The sequence below is a fragment of the Copidosoma floridanum genome, unplaced genomic scaffold (assembly GCF_036245765.1).
Source record: "Copidosoma floridanum isolate Cflo_tuat_1 unplaced genomic scaffold, Cflo_Japanese_pri ptg000011l, whole genome shotgun sequence".
Taxonomy (NCBI): Eukaryota; Metazoa; Arthropoda; class Insecta; order Hymenoptera; family Encyrtidae; genus Copidosoma; species Copidosoma floridanum.
In genome coordinates this window covers 11517165-11537141 of record NW_028321888.1, presented here as the reverse complement: position 1 = coordinate 11537141, position 19977 = coordinate 11517165, and the positions used below count along the sequence as shown (strand labels likewise).

General features: G+C 32.7%; 2 protein-coding genes across 3 annotated transcripts; one reads left to right on the top strand and one right to left on the bottom strand.

The window, feature by feature from the left end:
- Positions 1-971: 971 nt before the first annotated feature.
- On the bottom strand, positions 972-6649 carry Acat1 (Acetyl-CoA acetyltransferase 1). 2 transcript variants are annotated; one of them, XM_089589964.1, is made up of 8 exons: positions 6492-6649; positions 2679-2825; positions 2484-2598; positions 2191-2384; positions 1839-2129; positions 1591-1779; positions 1367-1524; positions 972-1285 (listed from the first exon to the last, which is right to left on the bottom strand). In XM_089589964.1, exons 1-8 carry the CDS (start codon positions 6543-6545, stop codon positions 1165-1167), a joined length of 1269 nt encoding a protein of 422 aa, XP_089446090.1. In that variant the 5' UTR covers positions 6546-6649; the 3' UTR covers positions 972-1164. The 2 variants fall into 2 exon arrangements, with proteins under 2 accessions (XP_089446090.1, XP_014211238.2); XM_014355752.2 differs by lacking the exon at positions 6492-6649 and adding an exon at positions 3393-3634.
- Positions 6650-8155: 1506 nt separating this feature from the next.
- LOC106641348 (uncharacterized) lies at positions 8156-9595 on the top strand. The gene is made up of 4 exons (XM_014355756.3): positions 8156-8328; positions 8509-8589; positions 8664-8950; positions 9028-9595. The coding sequence occupies exons 1-4, from the start codon at positions 8295-8297 to the stop codon at positions 9064-9066; spliced, it is 441 nt and encodes a 146-aa protein (XP_014211242.2). The 5' UTR covers positions 8156-8294; the 3' UTR covers positions 9067-9595.
- The last annotated feature ends 10382 nt before the right edge of the window (positions 9596-19977 follow it).

Genomic DNA, 19977 nt, shown 5'->3' with positions numbered 1-19977 from the left:
TCGTTCTTGATGAGAAGAGCTTCTACTTGAATTCTCCAAGTATCGTAATTCTCTCTGGAGACTAATTCAAAACGCGGGGTGTGCGATACGTATTGGCTGTCCGCCATGATGGATGGACCGACACTACGCGAACGGTTAAAGGAAACCTTCACTCCCGGTTCTTTTTTCGTTGCAAACTTATTTACTCGTTTGAACGCGTTGTTATATGGTACCTCGCTTTCGGTTCTCTGTTGCGATTACCTGGGCGCATAACCTGATAAGAAAATTATGAAAACGAACGTACGAAATACAAATTATTTATTAGACATGCTCTCTCTAGCGAGGTACAAAAGAAGTGAGGTCTTGGTAAAAAAAAAAAAAAAATAGTAATACAATGAAATATATATATGTAGATGAAGGCAATCGCGACATCTAGCGAAATCGAGAATAATGTAGATTAACACATGAATTAGTAAACTGAACAAAAAAATACAAAAGTATAAAATTAAAAATGTTAATTTAATATAAAACAATTTTCAATGAAACGTAAAATAACGTTTTAAAAAAATTCAATATTTACAATTCCAAGTATGTATATTCGACTGTTAGAAAGTATTTTTCCCATTCACAATATCTCTTTCAATCGTTTTTTGAGCAATTCTTCATCCAACCTGTGCTTGCAAAGATATTGCCCTTCCAAAAATAAAACAGGTATTTCGTACCTGTATAATTGCTTTAAATGTTCACATCCAGGTGCCATGATATCGATTAATTCTAATTGATACTGTCCACTAAACTTCAGTTCGAGATCATTTTTCATGTGGTCGCACAACGTACACTGATCTTTTTTTGTATACATTGTTAATTTTGGTGGATTCGAATGAGCATGAGACCTGTGGCAGATGATGATATGAAGGATGCTTAAATAACTTTAGTTGCAGGTAAGAAAATAATTTTTCATAACATAGATGACTTTATTTGTCAATATAAAACATTTACCAGTCGTAGAAAAATAGTATATAACATTGTTATAAAATATAAATATAGTTTTAAAAAGTCTGCATGTATACATGTTGCAAGGATTAGTGGTATCACAAGTAAATGCACAATATGTTATAGAAAATTCTCGACAAGTATCCCAATAATCGAGACAGAGTTTTTAACAAGTTAGTTTTAAAAAAAAACTTACAGTTTCTGTATTAAAATTGACGACGCTCCACCACCTCCGTTGCAGATGGAAGCAACACCTTTCTCACCCGTTTTCAAAGCGTGCACCAAATGCACAATGATTCTCGCTCCGGACATTCTGGAACAATATTCAAAATATTGACAATGACACGCTATTAGATTTCATGCAGCGGAAGGTAAGTGTAGATCATATACATACCCAATTGGATGTCCCAATGACACAGCTCCGCCATGAGCGTTGACTTTGGCGGGATCAATGTCCAACAGCTTTTGATTGGCAACTGCGACCACACTGAACGCTTCATTGACTTCCCACAAGGCAATATCGTTTTTGTTAACACCAGCATTTTTCAACAGCTACGAAAAAACATTAGTCATTCTACGGGATCATACCAAAATGATAATTAGATCAGCAGTACTTACAGTAGGAATAGCTATGGCTGGAGCAATGGGGAAGTCAATGGGATCAGTGGCAGCGTCTTGGAAGCCAACGATTCTAGCTAATGGTTTGAGATTTAATTTTTGGGCGTTGTCAGCTGTAGTTAAAACAAGGGCTGCTGCTCCGTCGTTCAGCGTTGATGCGTTCCCAGCTGTCACCGTTCCATTCTCCTTCTGAAATTGTCAAGTTAAGCGGCTAATGTTACAAATCAAAAAATAGTTCTGATCAGTACCTGAAAGACCGTTGCTAATTTCTTGAACTTTTCAAAGTTGACTTTCTTGTACTCTTCATCGGCAAAAAAAACAACGTCTGGCTTTCCTCTTTTCTGAGGCACATTGACAGGCACTAATTCATCTTGAAAGATGCTTTGCTCGTAAGCTGCGGCACTCCTCTTGTAACTACTTATGGCATATTCATCCTGCTGCTCTCGAGTGATACCCAATTTCTTGGCCGTATTTTCCGCACAATTGCCCATGTGGAATTTATTGTAAACGTCGGTCAATCCGTCAAACACAATACCGTCCTACGAGAAATTATTTTACCGTGAATTTCGACTGGAAATAATCTTTGGCAGATTTGGATACCTCAAGTTTGACACCTCCGTATATGGTTTCTCCACGTTTCAGGTAAAATGGAACATTTGACATGGACTCCATGCCACCAGCAAGAATGACTTCTTGGTGTCCACACTGAAGGGCTTGAGCTCCTAACATTACACTTTTCATTCCACTTGCGCATACCTTGTTAATGGTCGTACAAATGGTGGATTTTGGAAGACCTAAGCCATAATTTACAAAACAAAGTTTTGACTTTTACCATACATTATTCTCTGCTCATACCATTAGAGAGAGAGAAAAGAACAACAACAAATACTGACCAGCAAATAAAGTTGCTTGCCTAGCTGGGGCTTGACCAAGGTATGCCTGACAGACATTGCCCATATAAACCTCTGTCACCTGCTCTTTGGCAATAGAAGCTCTTTCAATAGCAGCCTGTAAATTTCGTTTTAAGTAAATAAAGAATAATTGCTTTACCAAAAAACTATTGTGACTGTATGATAAGTTTTATTCACTTGTATGGCTACGGCTCCAAGTTTTGTAGCAGACAACGAGGACAGAGAACCCAGGAAAGATCCCATCGGAGTCCTAACAGCACTGACAATAACAACATCTTTCAAGTTCCCTTGGGAACTGTACAATCGTTTCTGCAACGCACCAACCTAAAATACAACTTTATATAAGCCAGACTGTACAAACTTTTTTTTTTATTTGAGTATAATTTTTCATTTAAAAATGCAACAAAAAAAGAACGTGAAAAAACGAAGTATGAAACAATGATATTATTTTTTTTATTTTATGCAACTACTTTGAAATATTGAAAAGTAAAACTTGTTAGTTTGAATTGCCTGTTGTTTCAACAGGTGGCCAAGAGTAAATGTATGTAAATGCATAAATAGGTACATACTGAATTGATTTTCTGTAACAACACTAGTGATCCAAACATCTTATAATAATCAATAAATATGTTTTGTGATATGTGCGTTAAAGCATGGGTTCAATTATATGTTTATTGTATGTACATCTGTGCCAAAAAAATGATGAGTTGTACAGCACAACAATTCAAATAGAAAATGAAGTTAAATTATTTCTAATCATACAAAGACTATAATAAGTTAACATGTATTAAATAAGCCATTTACATTTTGAAATTTTTATCAAGAAGTGCAAACAGGTTTTGCCAAATAAGCATCCGCTACAGAAACGAATGATTGATTAAGTTTACTTACTCTGCCAAAAGAAGACATTTTTGATGTATTTTACACAATTATGGTTTTTTCTCAAAGATACAATTATACAGGGTAACAGCTGTATAACGAGCAAAGCTGACTATGTCTTGTTCCACAATCAGCACTCAATGTTAATTCATTATCAGACATTCAAGGGTGGAGTTTGCATTTCAACCACAGAGGTATAAGAAGAGGTATTCTTATACTTCTATATGATATCAACTCTCGACAATATACTTGAACCGGTTGAACGAGCAAAGGAGTACTGGACACTGATAGTACTGATACATAATGTTGTGTGTATTCATATACAGGTAAGATTTAGATGTATTTGTGAGCCAGCGTTGCCAGAAAGCCAGAAGCCATAAGTAACTTGGATTGGAACACAGAATATATAAATATGTTGGAGCAGTTTTGGAGTTGGGAGATAACACAGACACGCATCGGACAAGATATAATATGCAACAACGATAAACATCGGGTAGATTGACTTTATTTTGCCTCGAATTCGAGGCTCTTACTGCAGTACGTTGAGATTAATTCAATTTATTTTGGGATAGTAAAAAATACTTGGAATTGTTATAGCTAGTTGGACGGCAAAAATTTTATTTTAGGGCCAGTGACGAAAAATATTACTTTTTTTTGTTAATTCTGCAAAACTAATAAGTTTAAATTTTCAATTTAAGAACATGTATTTTTTTTTTTAACATCATTCAGATTGAGAATTTTAATCATCACTTTCTTTAATTCCATATAGTTTATATTATATATTTTCTATGATACAAATTGAAAATTTAAATTGTAGAAATTTAAAATAGCTTCCAATGCTTGTCCAGTTAATATTATAAAATAGCATTATAATTAAATTCAAAAACTACAAAAATAATAAAATACAAGCCTGATGTTATCTCCTTTTCAATACTTGCAAGTGCCAACACTCTATGAGACAGTTTAAGGAATCGAATGAATTTAATTATGTATTTTTCTTCTTGGAAAAACTGTACGCATTCTCAAAGTGTTTAGTATTGTAAAGTTGCGTCCCCACCTTTTTTAAACTACAATAATTTTAAAAGAGGAATATTTTTTTCAAACCACATAACAAGTTTTTCTTGTTTCAAAGATGCTATTTATAAAACAAGAAAAATAAATTCTATAAACGATCAAAGCAGGTCTCAGCACTTTTTTTTGTTGCTATTTTTTATTAAATTCTGCAACTCTCTTCGCTATTTTTCACCGTAACCTTACCCTAAAAAATCCCAGAATATCTTTTAAAAAATTTATTGAATAAGGGCATGAAAAAATGCTTTAATTTTTTTTTTATGCCTTTAAAAGTTACGAGAGCACTTCAAACGCAAAAGTTTCGAAAATATTATTAAAAAAGTTAAATTATTAGAACAACCTTTTGACCATCTTTTAGGTCCAAACTTCCAAAAAAAAGCTTAGTTTTTCAAACTTGACTGAATTTTGTAATTCTTGATTCCTTATGTATTACAATTTTTTATGCTGCCAATATTTTATAACGTTAAAAAAAAAAAAAAAAAAACCATAGCTTACGTCAACAGCTTCATTTCACTTTTTTAAAAGAATGTTGCACGAAGTCTTCGAGCCTATAGTTACAGTTTAAAAAAAATAAAAAAAATCCTACCGATGCGCTGTTTTCCAATTTTTGTTACTACGTTGCTTGTAATTTTACACCACAAAGTCTTGTAGAGTCGCTTCGAAAAATAAAATAAAGCGCACAAAATGAGCTCCAATTGCCTTTTTCAATACGTTAAATGAGAATCGGCATAAAATAGTACCAGCACTTTAAAGCTTGAAAATTTATGTAATTAAGTTTAAAACTTCAGATTCTTCAGACTTTAAATCTTATAACTTTGAGTACTCAACCCTCACACAATATGTACCGGGAGATTTGTATGAAATCGGTATACGGGTTGTAAATTTCTGATAAAAAAAGTCGGTATTAAAATTAATTATCTCAATACCCGGTGGTACAATAAAGACGCGAGGCCAACACAAATTTTTTTTATACGATTATTTTTTTAACCATTTATTCTAATGGACTTGAATCGAATTGAACCAACTCTTGCATTTCAATCGACTTGAATCGGCATCCACATAAAAATTTGCCATTGGAACCGATTGAAATTTTCTGCAAAGAGTTTTATCGACCTTTTATAGCCTAAAAATTTTGTTAAACGATTAAAAATAATTTTTTTCTAAAGTTCCGACAGAAATTAGATGATAAAAGATATCAGATCCTAAAAGAAAGGGGCTACATTGGTATTACGGGCGCCAGACTTAGAAATTTTTACTTTTGACAACACCTGGAGGCCAACTACGGCTTTTTAATTTTTTTCACGCCCTAGAATCATGAACTCTTCAACGTAAGCATTGCTCTTTTCTCGCAATTTGAGGGACTTGAAAATTTTTCCCGAAATGAAACCCAAGAGTAAGTAGCCCGTGACGATTTTAAACGAAGTACATCTTCATGAAGAATCGAGTTATCGATTTGTACTGATGGGTATAATATAATTGGTAATCATGTGGATGATATGAGTGCAAGGGTGACATTTAATTTTTGTTTGGTGCGTGGGACTTGCGATTTCATGACGATGTCCTGAGAGACTAAATTCTTGTTAGGGCAGTTACAGTGGGCCCAAAAAATTATAACTGATTTTGGTCACAAACCATACCAAAAAAATATTAGAAAACTCATAAATCCATTTTTAGTCTTTGTACATTTCAGCCTTCAACATACAAGATTTTTCGCGTTTTTTTTTTTTTTTTTTTTTTTTTATTCATTTTGTGACATTTGGCTCATTTTTAATAAAAAAAAGATCTCTACTTTAAATTGAAATTAAATTTAAAAAATCCTAATCCAAGACGTAGAAAACTACACGGAAAAAACAATGATAGAGGATTTTTTGCAGAAACTAGAGAAGCATTTATTTTTAAAGAGATTTTCAGTCAAAAAATTAAAAAAAGAAAAAAAATCATATTATTGGATTTCTCTAAGTATACATGCACGTACGTGTATATTCATGAAGAGTCCGAAAAAACGAAGGAATTATCAAAAGTACTATAATTCGAATTTACCACACTCTCCTCTTGTAGCAACGACGAGTTGTATGACTTTGCCATGTGATACATTGCATCCTTAATTCCTTATCTACCTTACTGGTTTTCATATTTGCTTTTCTCTTGTGACACATTGTGCAGTGTGGTGATTATGATTTTGCAAAGGGACAGATGCAGGCTTTAGTGTATAAAAGCTTCAAGTTGACTTGAACTATATCTTACATAGAAGAGTTTACTTTACTGTAATATAATACGGTTGATTATTAAATTATGTTATTTAGTTGGTTAAATTATTTTACTTGGTTCACTTACAGCGACCAATTTCAGTTCTTATACAGCTTTTTCTTGATAAAAAATGTTGAGTGCCATGCCAAAAGAATATGGAGTGCACGTGATTGTGTATAATTCTTCCCCAATCAACAATTCCAGATTAATTTTTCTCAAATTATCCTAATGTGCTATACAGTGTACGATAAAATGTATATCCACTGCTTGCTAATTAAGCAAAAGCATAAGTTATGAGGATCTAAAAAATAAAACAGGACACAAGCCATGAAGAAAGTGAAATGTGTACACTTGTATTTTCAGGACATATTGAATATGAATACTCCATACTTTATTTACAAGTATTTATGTTGTACAGGTAAAAATAAAGAAAAATGGAAATTATATATACCATCGATGCTTGATTCATCAACTATATAAGTTGGAGTTTCCACAAGATGTATTGCTGATGATGTAAAAAGATAATGTATCATTTGGAGAAGTACCATCAAATTTGGATGAGGCAATAGATCTGATGAAGAGATGATTTACAATTGCAAAATCTGAAAGAAAGATAAGTACAAGGAAAATCCAAACAGAATAAGTAAAAGGGACTATTGGAACAGCAGTGTTTTATTTCCGGCTTAATCAGGTATTTTGTTGATAAAACGATAATAAACTTATGCAGCAGAACTAAATAAGTTAATGTGGGTAGATTATGTGGTTGGTACGTTTTTTATAAAAAATAAAATTCTAGGCATCGATGCAATGATTTAAACAAGTTTTCTGTAATTAACATAAGTAAGATATGCAAGTAGGTATACACTTGTCAGGCTCCAAAATGTGATAGCTCAAGCATGAAGATGGTCCTAACGTTTGACAGCTATGCTACAGTATCTGAAATATTTCTTAAAATTCTCCAAATGTTAATAAAAAGTCCCAACAAATATAAAAATATTAACATTTCTTCTGCACATGGCAATTGTCTATGAAAAGTAGAGATATGTCATTTGAAAGTTACTGGACACACGTTAGTATCCGAGCATTACACAAATATATTATGTATTAAAAATGATTACATAATATACTTACATTTAGGGTTAATAAGACTTTATTGTTGGAACTGTTGGAAATCGTCTAATTCGTTTATTCATTCGTTTTTTTATTTGATGAAACACATATACTTTGCAACTAACCAAAATCATCTAGATATCTGTTTTCCACTACTGTATACTTCATTGTTAGGATTTAGGACTACTAATCTCTGTTTATTGATGAGTATTGTGCTAAGTATACTTATTTGTCATAATCTAAGAAGTAAACAAATGCGAGAAAAAAAAAGTATATATAGGTATGTTCAAGTAATTCAAAAACTAGACCTAACTTCAACTGCATAATAAGTATTCGCGCGCGGGAAAGCCGCTCTCATTGTTTTTGTTTTGTTTCGTTACTTCTCTTCATTCGCAAGTTTGTTGTCACCTGTTACTCTCATTTGATAAGTACTTATTTGTATTAAATCATTTTATTCGTTCGCAAGTTTTTAGTTTATTTTAAACAATGGTTCGAACAAAAGCGGATGGTGCGTTGAGAGGTAAATGACAAGCACTTTATAAGATTGTTTTACTTTCGGCAATACTTAACCTCATTTACAGTATTTTCTCTTGCATTAAAAAAATTAGTAGCCACTTTTAATGTTTGGATGGGATGTTCTTGCATTCTACGTTGATAAACAATAATCAAATGATTGTGTATTTCAATGCATTACTTACAGTTGCTGTTGGAGGTAAGGCCCCAAAGAAAAGTTCCAATGTGCCTCGCAGTCCCTCTTCGAGTCCTAGTCCTACTGAAAAATGTGAGTTATATTTGGAAAAAAATGGACTAGATGTTTGAGCGATTGATCGAGATTCAACTTTTGTTCTTTTACAGCTGGTAAGGATTCCTTCCCGGTCAATAAATATTGTCCTAGAGAGATACCACTCTGGCAGAAAAAGATCACGTCGTTCATTAATGGCAAGCTAAGTGAGTCTGGAACATCAGACGAGTTATCAATTTTGACACCAGTTCTCGAAAAAGCTCGTAAAAATAAGACAAGAAAGTCAAAGAGAAGCTCTTCTGTACTGAACGAATCACAAGAAATGGACACAGAAGAAGGTGAAGTGGCTACCAAGAGATTCAAAGGCAATGGTCACTCGCAGGATGGTCCTGAAATAAACGTAAAATAATTTTTAAGGCTATTTACTACATGATTTTCTTGATTCAATGGTTTTTATAATTTTATATTTTCATACAGGAAAAGAATACAAATAACTTGATGGATACAGATGGGTAAACCATTGTGCAAGTTTTCTCAATATTGATGATTGTGATTTTTTGTATATTTAAGTAAGTCTTTATTTTATTATGCATATTTTACCACTAGTTTCCTTAAAATCGCCACCCTTTAAGATTGTTTTTTGAAATATCAGTGCACTGAGTGAAAATACTACAAATTTCTGAAAACTATTGAGAGTAGTATAGATAGAATTGTTCAAAAGTATAGGAATTGACGTGCCTGACTTCTTTAAGAGCATCAATGTTCTTTTTTTTCAAATTACTTGTATAAAAAATTTTATCAAAGTTAAAAAGTAATGTAAGTATTGAAAAGTGATATTAATATAGTTCAGCTTGCGGGCATAAATAGTTTACTGGTAAACTATCCAAGTAAACATCATTATAAAATGTTTCTACATTACATTGTAATATTTTTTTTTTATATGTATTGTGTAATAATTTTCCTTATAAGTAAGTGCATTTGATTCTAAAAAAAATGTTTTGTACATAAATTATTCTAATTAAAAATAAAGGTTCTTTCCAAGTAATTTTTTTTTATTCATCTTTCCATTTAATAGAGTAAAGCAGGATAACAAATTTGAAGTTTAAAGTGGATTTCACTATAATTATAACTGAACGTTTTATTTGATCTTTAAATAATACTAATGATGATAATAACAATAATAATAATAGTAATAACCATGATAGTAATAATAATAAATAATAAAGGCATCAAAGGCACTGGTATGAGAAAGCGATTAATGTGCAAATTCAGCCGTTAAGGACAGGCCGCCTGTCATGAGCAGCGCTCTAATATGTATACTTAGGGTGCCTGTACATGGGCGTCTTGCAGTCTGGAGACTGCCAGCCAAAGCTTCGGCGGGCGATTCAATTCAAATTGATAGAGATCAATATTTTTTTTTTCTTGCATTCCGTACAACAGACACCTTGTTTTCAATGAAACTAGACTCTGAAGTCGTATTTTGATTTTAGAAACTGGTTTTGGTAAAAAATTTCGAGTAAGTATAACAAATGACTAGTTTTTGCTGGCAGCCTGTTACTGCAATTTCCCTGTTTACCGACTAGTCGTTTGTTATACTGACTCCAAATTTTTTAAAACTTTTTACTAAAACCAGTTTCTAAAATCAAAATACGACTTCAGAGTCTAGTTTCATTGAAACCAAGGTGTCTGTTGTACGGAATGCAAGAAAAAAAAAATATTGATCTCTATCAATTTGAATTGAATCGCCCGCCGAAGCTTTGGCTGGCAGTCTCCAGACTGCAAGACGCCCATGTACAGGCACCCTTACTGGCGTTCTGATTTTAAGCCCGAAAAACTATACCACGATATAAAGCTCATCAAAAGCTCTCGAAAAGCTTTTTACAAAATTTGGATTCGATGAATAATTACTGAGATATTGTCGATTTAATAATCGATCAATTCCTCCAATCACAGAGCACTTAGCCTCAGGAGGCGGGGCCTAAGCATTGTGGAGGGGCGACGACACACACATAGCTAAACTCTTTTACGGAGAAGGTGGTAATAGGTATGCCAGGAGACAAGGTTACCGACTGCAGAGATTTGATCAGTTACCGTATATACCAGCGCAAAATTCAAATATAGCAAGGCCGAAGTATTTTAACCGGAGATCTGATTTTTGAGAAATGATTACGCACGTCCACTACGCTAATTCAGTGCATATTTTTTCTCAGTAAATTTCACAGAGAAACAATTCAATTCAAATTTTTCTAAACATGCATCGCCTGATAAAAAAAACCAGAATGTGAGAGGGTCTCATGCGTTGAGCTCGAATACTCAGTAAAACTCTTGATCTTTTAACGTTGAACTACTTGGAGATAAAATTTTAATTTTTGTATACTGTAGAAGAAGCTCATTTCACGCATTTACTTGGTCAAATTTTACTTGGACACTTTTGAAAATGACCCTCGAACATCAGTTCGTGCTGTCGGACGCCAGCTCTAGATTTAGAAGATTTTTGATAAATGAACAAGCTCGATGCGCGGAATTTTCTTGCTTTTTTTTCAAATAGTCATGTGATACTCCAGGGACCAAGAGGTTCAAGACCTATCGACACGTAGATGGAAAAATAAGCATTCTGATTCGCGCTGAGCCATCGCGCGCTGAAAGCGTGAGATTTTCTCTAGTTTCTTGATGTAGCTGTTATTTCTCAGACGATAAAGCTTCGTATGGATTAAATACTGATCCTTTTATAGTAAAATCTTACACGTTAGAGAGGTGTGCCCCATAAACGCACATGTCCTGCTTTATCGTAATTTCATTTGGTTTTTTTTATCAGGCGATGCATGTTTAGAACAATTTGAATTGAATTGTTTCTCTGTGAAATTTACTGAGAAAAAATATGCACTGAATTAGCGTAGTGGACGTGCGTAATCATTTCTCAAAAATCAGATCTCCGGTTAAAATACTTCGGCCTTGCTATATATTTGAATTTTGCGCTGGTACGGTAACTGATCAAATCTCTGCAGTCGGTAACCTTGTCTCCTGGCATACCTATTACCACCTTCTCCGTAAAAGAGTTTAGCTATGTGTGTGTAGTCGCCCCTCCACAATGCTTAGGCCCCGCCTCCTGAGGCTAAGTGCTCTGTGATTGGAGGAATTGATCGATTATTAAATCGACAATATCTCAGTAATTATTCATCGAATCCAAATTTTGTAAAAAGCTTTTCGAGAGCTTTTGATGAGCTTTATCTCGTGGTATAGTTTTCCGGGCTCAAAATCAGAACGCCCATAAATATAATATATTACGTCTGGATAGTGCAGCGCGGGGCCAAAAGCGACACTTGAGGACCCGGGTATGAAACCAATGTGCACATTTTACTCCAGCATATATGGAGGACACATTGCCATTATGCTAACAAGCGACTTAGAGCCGAAGCTTTCCGAGAAATACGGGAAATAGTTGTGCGTGCCATCCCAAACCTTCTACAAGAAGACGGTAACTATTAATTTATTAATTTTGTTAGTGTACCAGCATGACAAGTGACATCATTGTGAAAATTTCAGTTACGGTTGCTAAAGTACAGCGCATATACTTGTTGCTGAGAAAACAATACAGCAAGATCCAAAGGATGATACATAGCGGCAGGTGGACGATTAATTACCTGACTAATCGGAATAAAGATATTCTACAATACCTAAGCTTTTTACGTTTCATTGCACACCATGAAGATGGATGGCTTAATATTACAATACCATGAAAAAAGCCAACGTAATAAAAATAATAAAACAAACCAACAGTTACGTAAAATTTTGTAAAATCAACCACATTTTCTGTCTCCTTTCAGATTATACATCAAGTTAGTCAGCTGTCGACAATCAGATCCAGTAGTGTATCATCCCAAATGAAGTATCTCTAAAAAAGTGAACATTTACTATTATTAATATTTTTATTATCATTATTGTAATGTACTCTTGTTCCTATTGTATATTAGGATGTCTGAGTGTGCCATTTGTTTTTAGTTTATTTCAATATTATTGCCAGATGCAGCTATACAAAATATTGAAGTTACATACTTGTAAATATGTATTGTACAGTAGCATAGCTGTAAACAAACCAAATTTTAGTTCATTTCAATATTATTTTCTTTGTTTTCACTTAAATGTTTAAAATCAGTCAATTCAGGAGTACAAAATTTTTGAACTCAATAAATAACATTGAGAATATAAGTCGAATTAAATACATTAATATTCCAGAATTATTACCCAAAAAACAGCTCATAAATAGGACACATGTAAACCACAGTATCGAGAATCACCTTTTCACTTTTGGACTTAGTCGAAGCTTGTATACCCCACATGTCTCACTATTTCTTCACTAACATGGCATCTTGGACTTTGGTTGATTACGTATACTCTCTGGGGCAGCATGTATGGTAGTAACTTATGCAGATGAGTGATTGGAAGGTCAGCGTTACCATGATTATAATCCTGAATAAAGTAATCCCATAGTTTCATCTCTGGACAGCTAATTCAAATTCCATAATCGACTGAAATTTTCTCACTTTGAGGATCAGCTTGAAAACATTGATATCCTGCTAGTTAATAAAGTGTTGGTTCCTATAGAAAGCCAACTTTTTACAAAGAAATTTATCTTACACCAACAGTAATAATAGAAAAAAATATATTTCTTATACTTATCTGATGCTCCAGTTGACAATTACTGCTTCAACAACTCCACACTAAAACTGCCACTTCAAGAAAATAAATAGCTGCTTCTCTCACAAGTAACTTTTCTTACTTTAGTGAATGTAATTGAAAAATTAATAATAACTTATTAAATAGTAAACAAAACACAAGTAACTTTACTTAATTAAAAAATGGACAATAACTTATTTCAGGTTACAATGAAACATAAATACATGTTGCTGTGCACATAGTCTGCAGTAATAACAGTTGCCGTCGTTGTATAGCTTTACACTATTAATAGTTGTCTTTTACACAATCCCAAGTTTTGTTTTTTAAAATTAGGCATAAAAAATTAGTGACAGTAAGAGAGAAAACAAACAATCACCCTATTTTCTGCTCCAAAGCAGTACCAACCTTGTTTAGAAATCTGTTTTATCATATGAGGTAGGTATTCCACTATCTACTTTATCATACATCCAGGGGTGCTCAAAATTTTTTTAAAACTTTTTGAATTTCCCGCGGAACGAATTAAAGTACCCTTAGGGTACTTACAGGTATATTTGTAGGTATATACATACTGTGGCGTGCTACACTGAGAAGCCAGAGAAGCGCCAGTAAATTAAAGGTATATATAGTTGACTTTCCGATCTGACGGTAATGTAGAGCGCAACTTACCGAAAATTACTTGCTCTGGTAACGATTGCGGAAAACACCTCATCACACGCATGATGCACGTAGTATATTATACCACGTGTGATTGTCTTCCCCTGTGTGATAATGATTTGACAACAAATAGATAGACGGACAGCTCAACATACCGCTATCTCTTTTGCACTTGGTATAACGCTCGCCGCTCTCGCCGCCCTCGCTGGTGAAGTATTTAAAAACAATAAAACATATTTAATAAAGTAATGCATTGGAAATACCTAACTGGAAAAATGTTGAAGAAAAGCTATGATTGAATGCATTTTATTTTTTTTTACTAAAAAAATATTATTCAGTAGTGTGCGCAAATATCACGTTGTATACTAAAATACTAAAGGTATTGGATACATATACTTTTCGTCTTTACCGCCACTAATATGGTAGTCGAGCGTTGTGTAACAAATCCAGCTATTTGTTGTCACATCATTATCAACACATTATCAGGATAAGCTTTAATGATGTGACAACAAATAGGTGGACGACAACTTGTACACTTGTCGTCCACCTATTTGTTGTCAAGTCATTATCACACATTGTCAGAGTAAGCACAAGCACACATAATATAATAGTATATCGCGTGAAGTTGTGAAGAAAGTTATAGCATTCAGTTTTCATCAGCTTAAGTATAACGTTCGTTAGCAGTGTGATTCTACGTGGCAGTAAATCGTAATTGTTGAGTCGTGATCAAAGTTTGGAACTGTTTTTTTATCAACTAGTAAATTTGCCTTTTTTTTTATTAACACTCGTAAAATTTTTCAATAACATTTGCAAAACACGTTTGTGTAACTGTATTTCCGTCGCTTATTTCAAATTAGCCCTATTTCATTTTCGCGGGAAGCAACGTTTGTACCCTCGAAACTTGCTTAAAAATATTGACATTGACAAGTTATAAGGTTTTTTTGTGGTATAGAAATGAATCAACTTATAGAAACCAGCTGCGAGGTAAGTCGACTTCCATTCAAATGTTCGAGCATATTCCGGAAAAAACCGGCCGCATGATTTTTAACTTGAGAAGTAAAGAAATATTTACATATTGCAAAATAGATTAATTTTTGAACGCAACTTTATGTAGCTGTAGCTACTAGCTAATACCATGATGTAAAAATACGCGGTGCGGCGTTCCGACGTCTCATTTTCGTGCCGTTCTGCGCCTTCCATTGCGACGCCATATTTGAGGGAGACGTGGCTATATACTACAGCGGCGAAGAGCCTGTACAATGAAACGAAGCCGCTTAAGTTGAAACTAAAACTTATCCCATGCACGCATCTCACCTCGAATTGAGATATATATTTATATATTTGTACATATATACGTAAACTGATCATCGTTCACCTGTTTGTTCAGTTTTTTATGTGCAAATATTGCCGAATTGGGTGTTTGGTCACTATAATAACTGGAATGAAAGTATTGAAGCAAAAAATATACATTGTTTCACGAGTTTCTTAATGCTAATATATGTTTTATATTTTAAAAACTTTTGAAATCCGCAGACAGACATGGCGGCGCGGTGGAAGCCATGATGTAAGAAATATATATTTGCACATCCATTTTGATTGACCAATCAGGAACGCTTCCATTGCACCGCCATGTCTGTCTGCGAATTTCAATAGCTTTTAAAATATAAAGCGTATTAACATCAAGAAACTCCTGAAACAATATATATTTTTTATTTCAATATTTTCAATCCAGTTGTTTCAGTGACCAAACACCCAATTTGGCAATATTTGCACAGAAAAAACTGAATAAACAGGTAAACGATGATCAGTTTACGTATATATACACAAACATATAAATATATATATCTCAATTCGAGGTGAGATGCGTGCATGGGATAAGTTTTAGTTTCAACTTTAGCGGCTTCGTTCCATTGTACAGGCTCTTCGCCGCTGTAGTAGTCACATCTCCCTCCAATATGGCGTCGTGTTGAAAGGCGCAGAACGGCACGAAAATGAGACTTTGGAACGCCACACCTTTTATTCTTACATCATGGTGGAAGCATTGATCAATCAAAATGGATGCGCAACGCCGCGCGGGCCGCGCCTTGTATTTTTACATCGTGGCTAATACCATGTGTTTTTATATATATACATGTGCTTACACTGACATCGAATAGAAAGATGTTAAAGGAAATGGATGATTGTGTTCGCAATTTTCGATCCATAATGGGTCCATTTGGTATAAAGTACTGGATGATGACATCACATGAATACGTGAAACGCATATACCCGTTACATCTATATATGTGTTTATAGTAACATCGAATAGAAAGATGTTAAAGGAAATGGATGATTGTGTTCTCAGTTTTGGATACATATTGGATCCATTTGGTATAAAGCACTGCTGCACTGGACAGTGGTGGGTTTCCGACGCAACTCGGAGGTTAATGACACATACCTGTCAGAAATGTCAGAAACGTCAGTAATTAAAATACGCACTTAAATCTGAACCTAGTTATTTTGTTTATATTTTTATTCAGGATATAGTCTTTGCACAAAAGGTTTATTTCGTAAAATTAAATATTTTTCCACTTTTACTTTTTTAACGACGTAAACTACGAGTTGGTTGTAAGCTTAAGGAGCTACGAATTACTAAAATGGTTAGAATACCCGGATTTTCGCGCGAAAACTACTGTAATTGAAAAATTTTAAATAACAGAAACATCTTCAGGTATCTGAGATACCTGAGGTAACATACCTTAGGTAAGATACCTACCCACCACTGGTACTGGATGATGACATCACGTGAATACGTGATACGCATACACACACTATATCTATATCTACATGTGTGTTTAAACTGACATCGAATAGAAAGATGTTAAAGGGAATGGATGATTGAATCCAGACTTGATTCATTGTATTTATCAAGCCTGGATCCATTGTATTCGCAGTTTTGAATACATAATGGGTCCATTTGGTATAAAGTACTAGATGATGACATCACGTGAATACGTGATACGCATCACACACTGACACACACTACATAGGCTCCGTGCACAAAGACACCAGCGCCAACTTGTGGCTGGATGGAGAGTCAACGTGGTTACAAGAAAAAATCACTAAGTAGCATGGTTGCCTAAAGTCAATAATTTTTTTCATTAATATCAAGATCCTTTCTTACAATCCGATTATCTCAATTAGAATCTTTAACTCCTCAACTTTGCGATATTTTTTACAGCATGAGATTTTGCTTTAATAAGTTGTAAAAAATATTTATATCCCTTTGTTGCTTTTGCATGTGAGCTACATTGCGTGATTAGTAACTTAGTACTATTAAGTATGCTCTATATCTCTCACACACTTAACTGACACAGGCTGTTCAGCAAGCTGCAAACCAACTTTCAAAAATTTTGAAACGCTTTTCCTCCATTCGGAAATCAGCTGATTAATCAGGTGATTTCTCATGCCCTAAATTTTTTATGTATTTTTTAGTATTTCTAATTATTTTATGCGTATTTAAGAAAATTTTAAACTTCAATTTTTTTTCATACACTTAAACCTATAAAAAACGTCTTTTATTGACTTGAGACAATAAAAAAAAAGATTCAATATATTAAAAAGATTTAGGAATTTAATGTATCTATGCAATTTAACACTTAAAACTGTAAAAATGATAAGTTATGAGTTTTGTCAATTTTTTATTTGCTTACAACTTCTACTACCGATCTAGTTATGAATGGTTAAAAACAGCATCAACAAGTTTCGAATGGCTTAGAGCTTTTTTCCAACCAATTATAACATTTGTTAATGCGTGAGTGCAAGAGAAATGGTATACATTCAAAACATAAATAATGTATATAAATTATTTAATTATGATTGATGATTAAATTTTTTTTTTTTTTTTTATGTGTGAGGATATCGTTGTTACACGGATGCTATTAGGCATTGTGTGATTATTTTTTAATTTCTTTTTTAACTTGGCATTTTTCAATGTTTTTTGATATTATAAATCTAATTATTTTTCACAAGGCTCATGATGTCGTTAGTCAGAATGCGTGATTTTTCCAAAAATTGAACGATATATATACTACATTTTTGCGCTTTATAAATGTATCGTCATATTTTTTAACCTACTAAGTTTCTTTCTCTATGTTAGCAAGCCTGTAATGGGGCACTTTCCAAAGATATTTGCCGAGAAAGACGTAAAAATTGGCTTCATGGTTATAAATGACAGATGGTATCAGAATACCAACGCTGATGTACGTAAATGGGTCATTCTTTTAAAAACCGAGCACTTTTTGACCAACACATCTCAGAATTGGCTGAATTTTTTTTTACAGACTCTACTTTTAGCAAAAAACATAAAAGTTCGAGGTTTTTTTTTTTTTACGTATTTTGGATAATATAAGCGGTCGAAAATTCAATGAAAGCGAGTTTTTAACTTGAAGACTGATTTTCAAAAATTCATAATTCCGGTTCTATTGGAGCTGAAGATTTAATTTTTTTTTATTATAAAGGAAAAAACGTAAATTTTGAAAGAAAAATATGTAAAACAAATTTACAATCAATTTCATACTGATATAAACAATTTAAATGTTTCAATCAATTTTTAACAATGAAACTCACCACTTAGCGTGTTTTAAGTATGACCATCGTATTCTACATCCAATTTTTATTGAAAATGCTTTTTTTATAAATAGAGAAACTATTATTACTTTAGCTGAAAAATCAAACTGCAGTACCGGACGTCAGCGCCCCAAGCTGCAAAGTACCCCTCATATTCTCGCTTCTTACCATTGTTCTCTGTACTATATTACAAATAGTGCACATAGTATGTTTCACATTTTCAATTGAAGGATTTTATTTATTATTAATTAAAGTTTGATATAAAATTGAAGAAAAACAAATAAACAATTACATTACACTGAAAAAAAAATTTCGTCAATTGAAATAAATGTATTTATTCGAATTCAAATTATTTAAATCGAATGAATGTTTATTTGAATTACATTTTATTTATTAGCATTAATTAAATAAATAATTGGTGAGACAATACGATTTATTACATAGTCAAATATTTAAGTGAAATAATTTCATATTTAAAATAAGAAAATATTTATTTACTTTGACTAAACACTAAAAAACTTATTACTTGATTTGATTAAATATTTTTTTTGTAAGTATTCATCTTAATTGTTTGCATCCTTAATAAACAATTTATTTAGTCAACTAAGGGTGTATTCGAACTGATGAAATATTTATTTGTATAGATCCAAATAAATAATTATTTGATTCAAACACATCATTTTAAAGAATACAAACAAAGAAATTTTTTAGTTCGATCAAATAAGTACTGGTATTAAAAAAATCCGCATATTTAGTTGGTCAAAATAAATATTTATTTACTTTAACTAAACACTAAAAAACTTAATACTTGATTTGATTAAATATTTTTTTTGTAAGTATTCATCTTGATTGTTTGCATCCTTAATAAACAATTTATTTAGTCAACTAAGGGTGTATTCGAACTGATGAAATATTTATTTGTATAGATCCAAATAATTAATTATTTGATTCAAACACATCATTTTGGAAAATACAAACAATGAAATTTTTTAGTTCGATCAAATAAGTACTGGTATTGAAAAGATCCGCATATGTAGTTGGTCAAAATAAATATTTATATACTTTGACTAAACACTAAAAAACTTATTACTTGATTTGATTAAATATCTTTTTTGTAAGTTTTCATCTTGATTGTTTGCATCCTTAATAAACAATTTATTTAGTCAACTAAGGGTGTATTCAAACTGATGAAATATTTATTTGTATGGATCCAAATAAATAATTATTTGATTCAAACACATCATTTTGAAGAATACAAACAAAAAAATTTTTTAGTCTGATCAAATAAGTACTGGTATTGAAAAGATCCGCATATTTAGTTGGTCAAAATAAATATTTATTTACTTTGACTAATCACTAAAAATTTTAATACTTGATTTGATTGAATATTTTTTTTGTAAGTATTCATCTTGATTGTTTGCATCCTTAATAAACAATTTATTTGGTCAACTAAGGGTGTATCCGAACTGATGAAATATTTATTTGTATAGA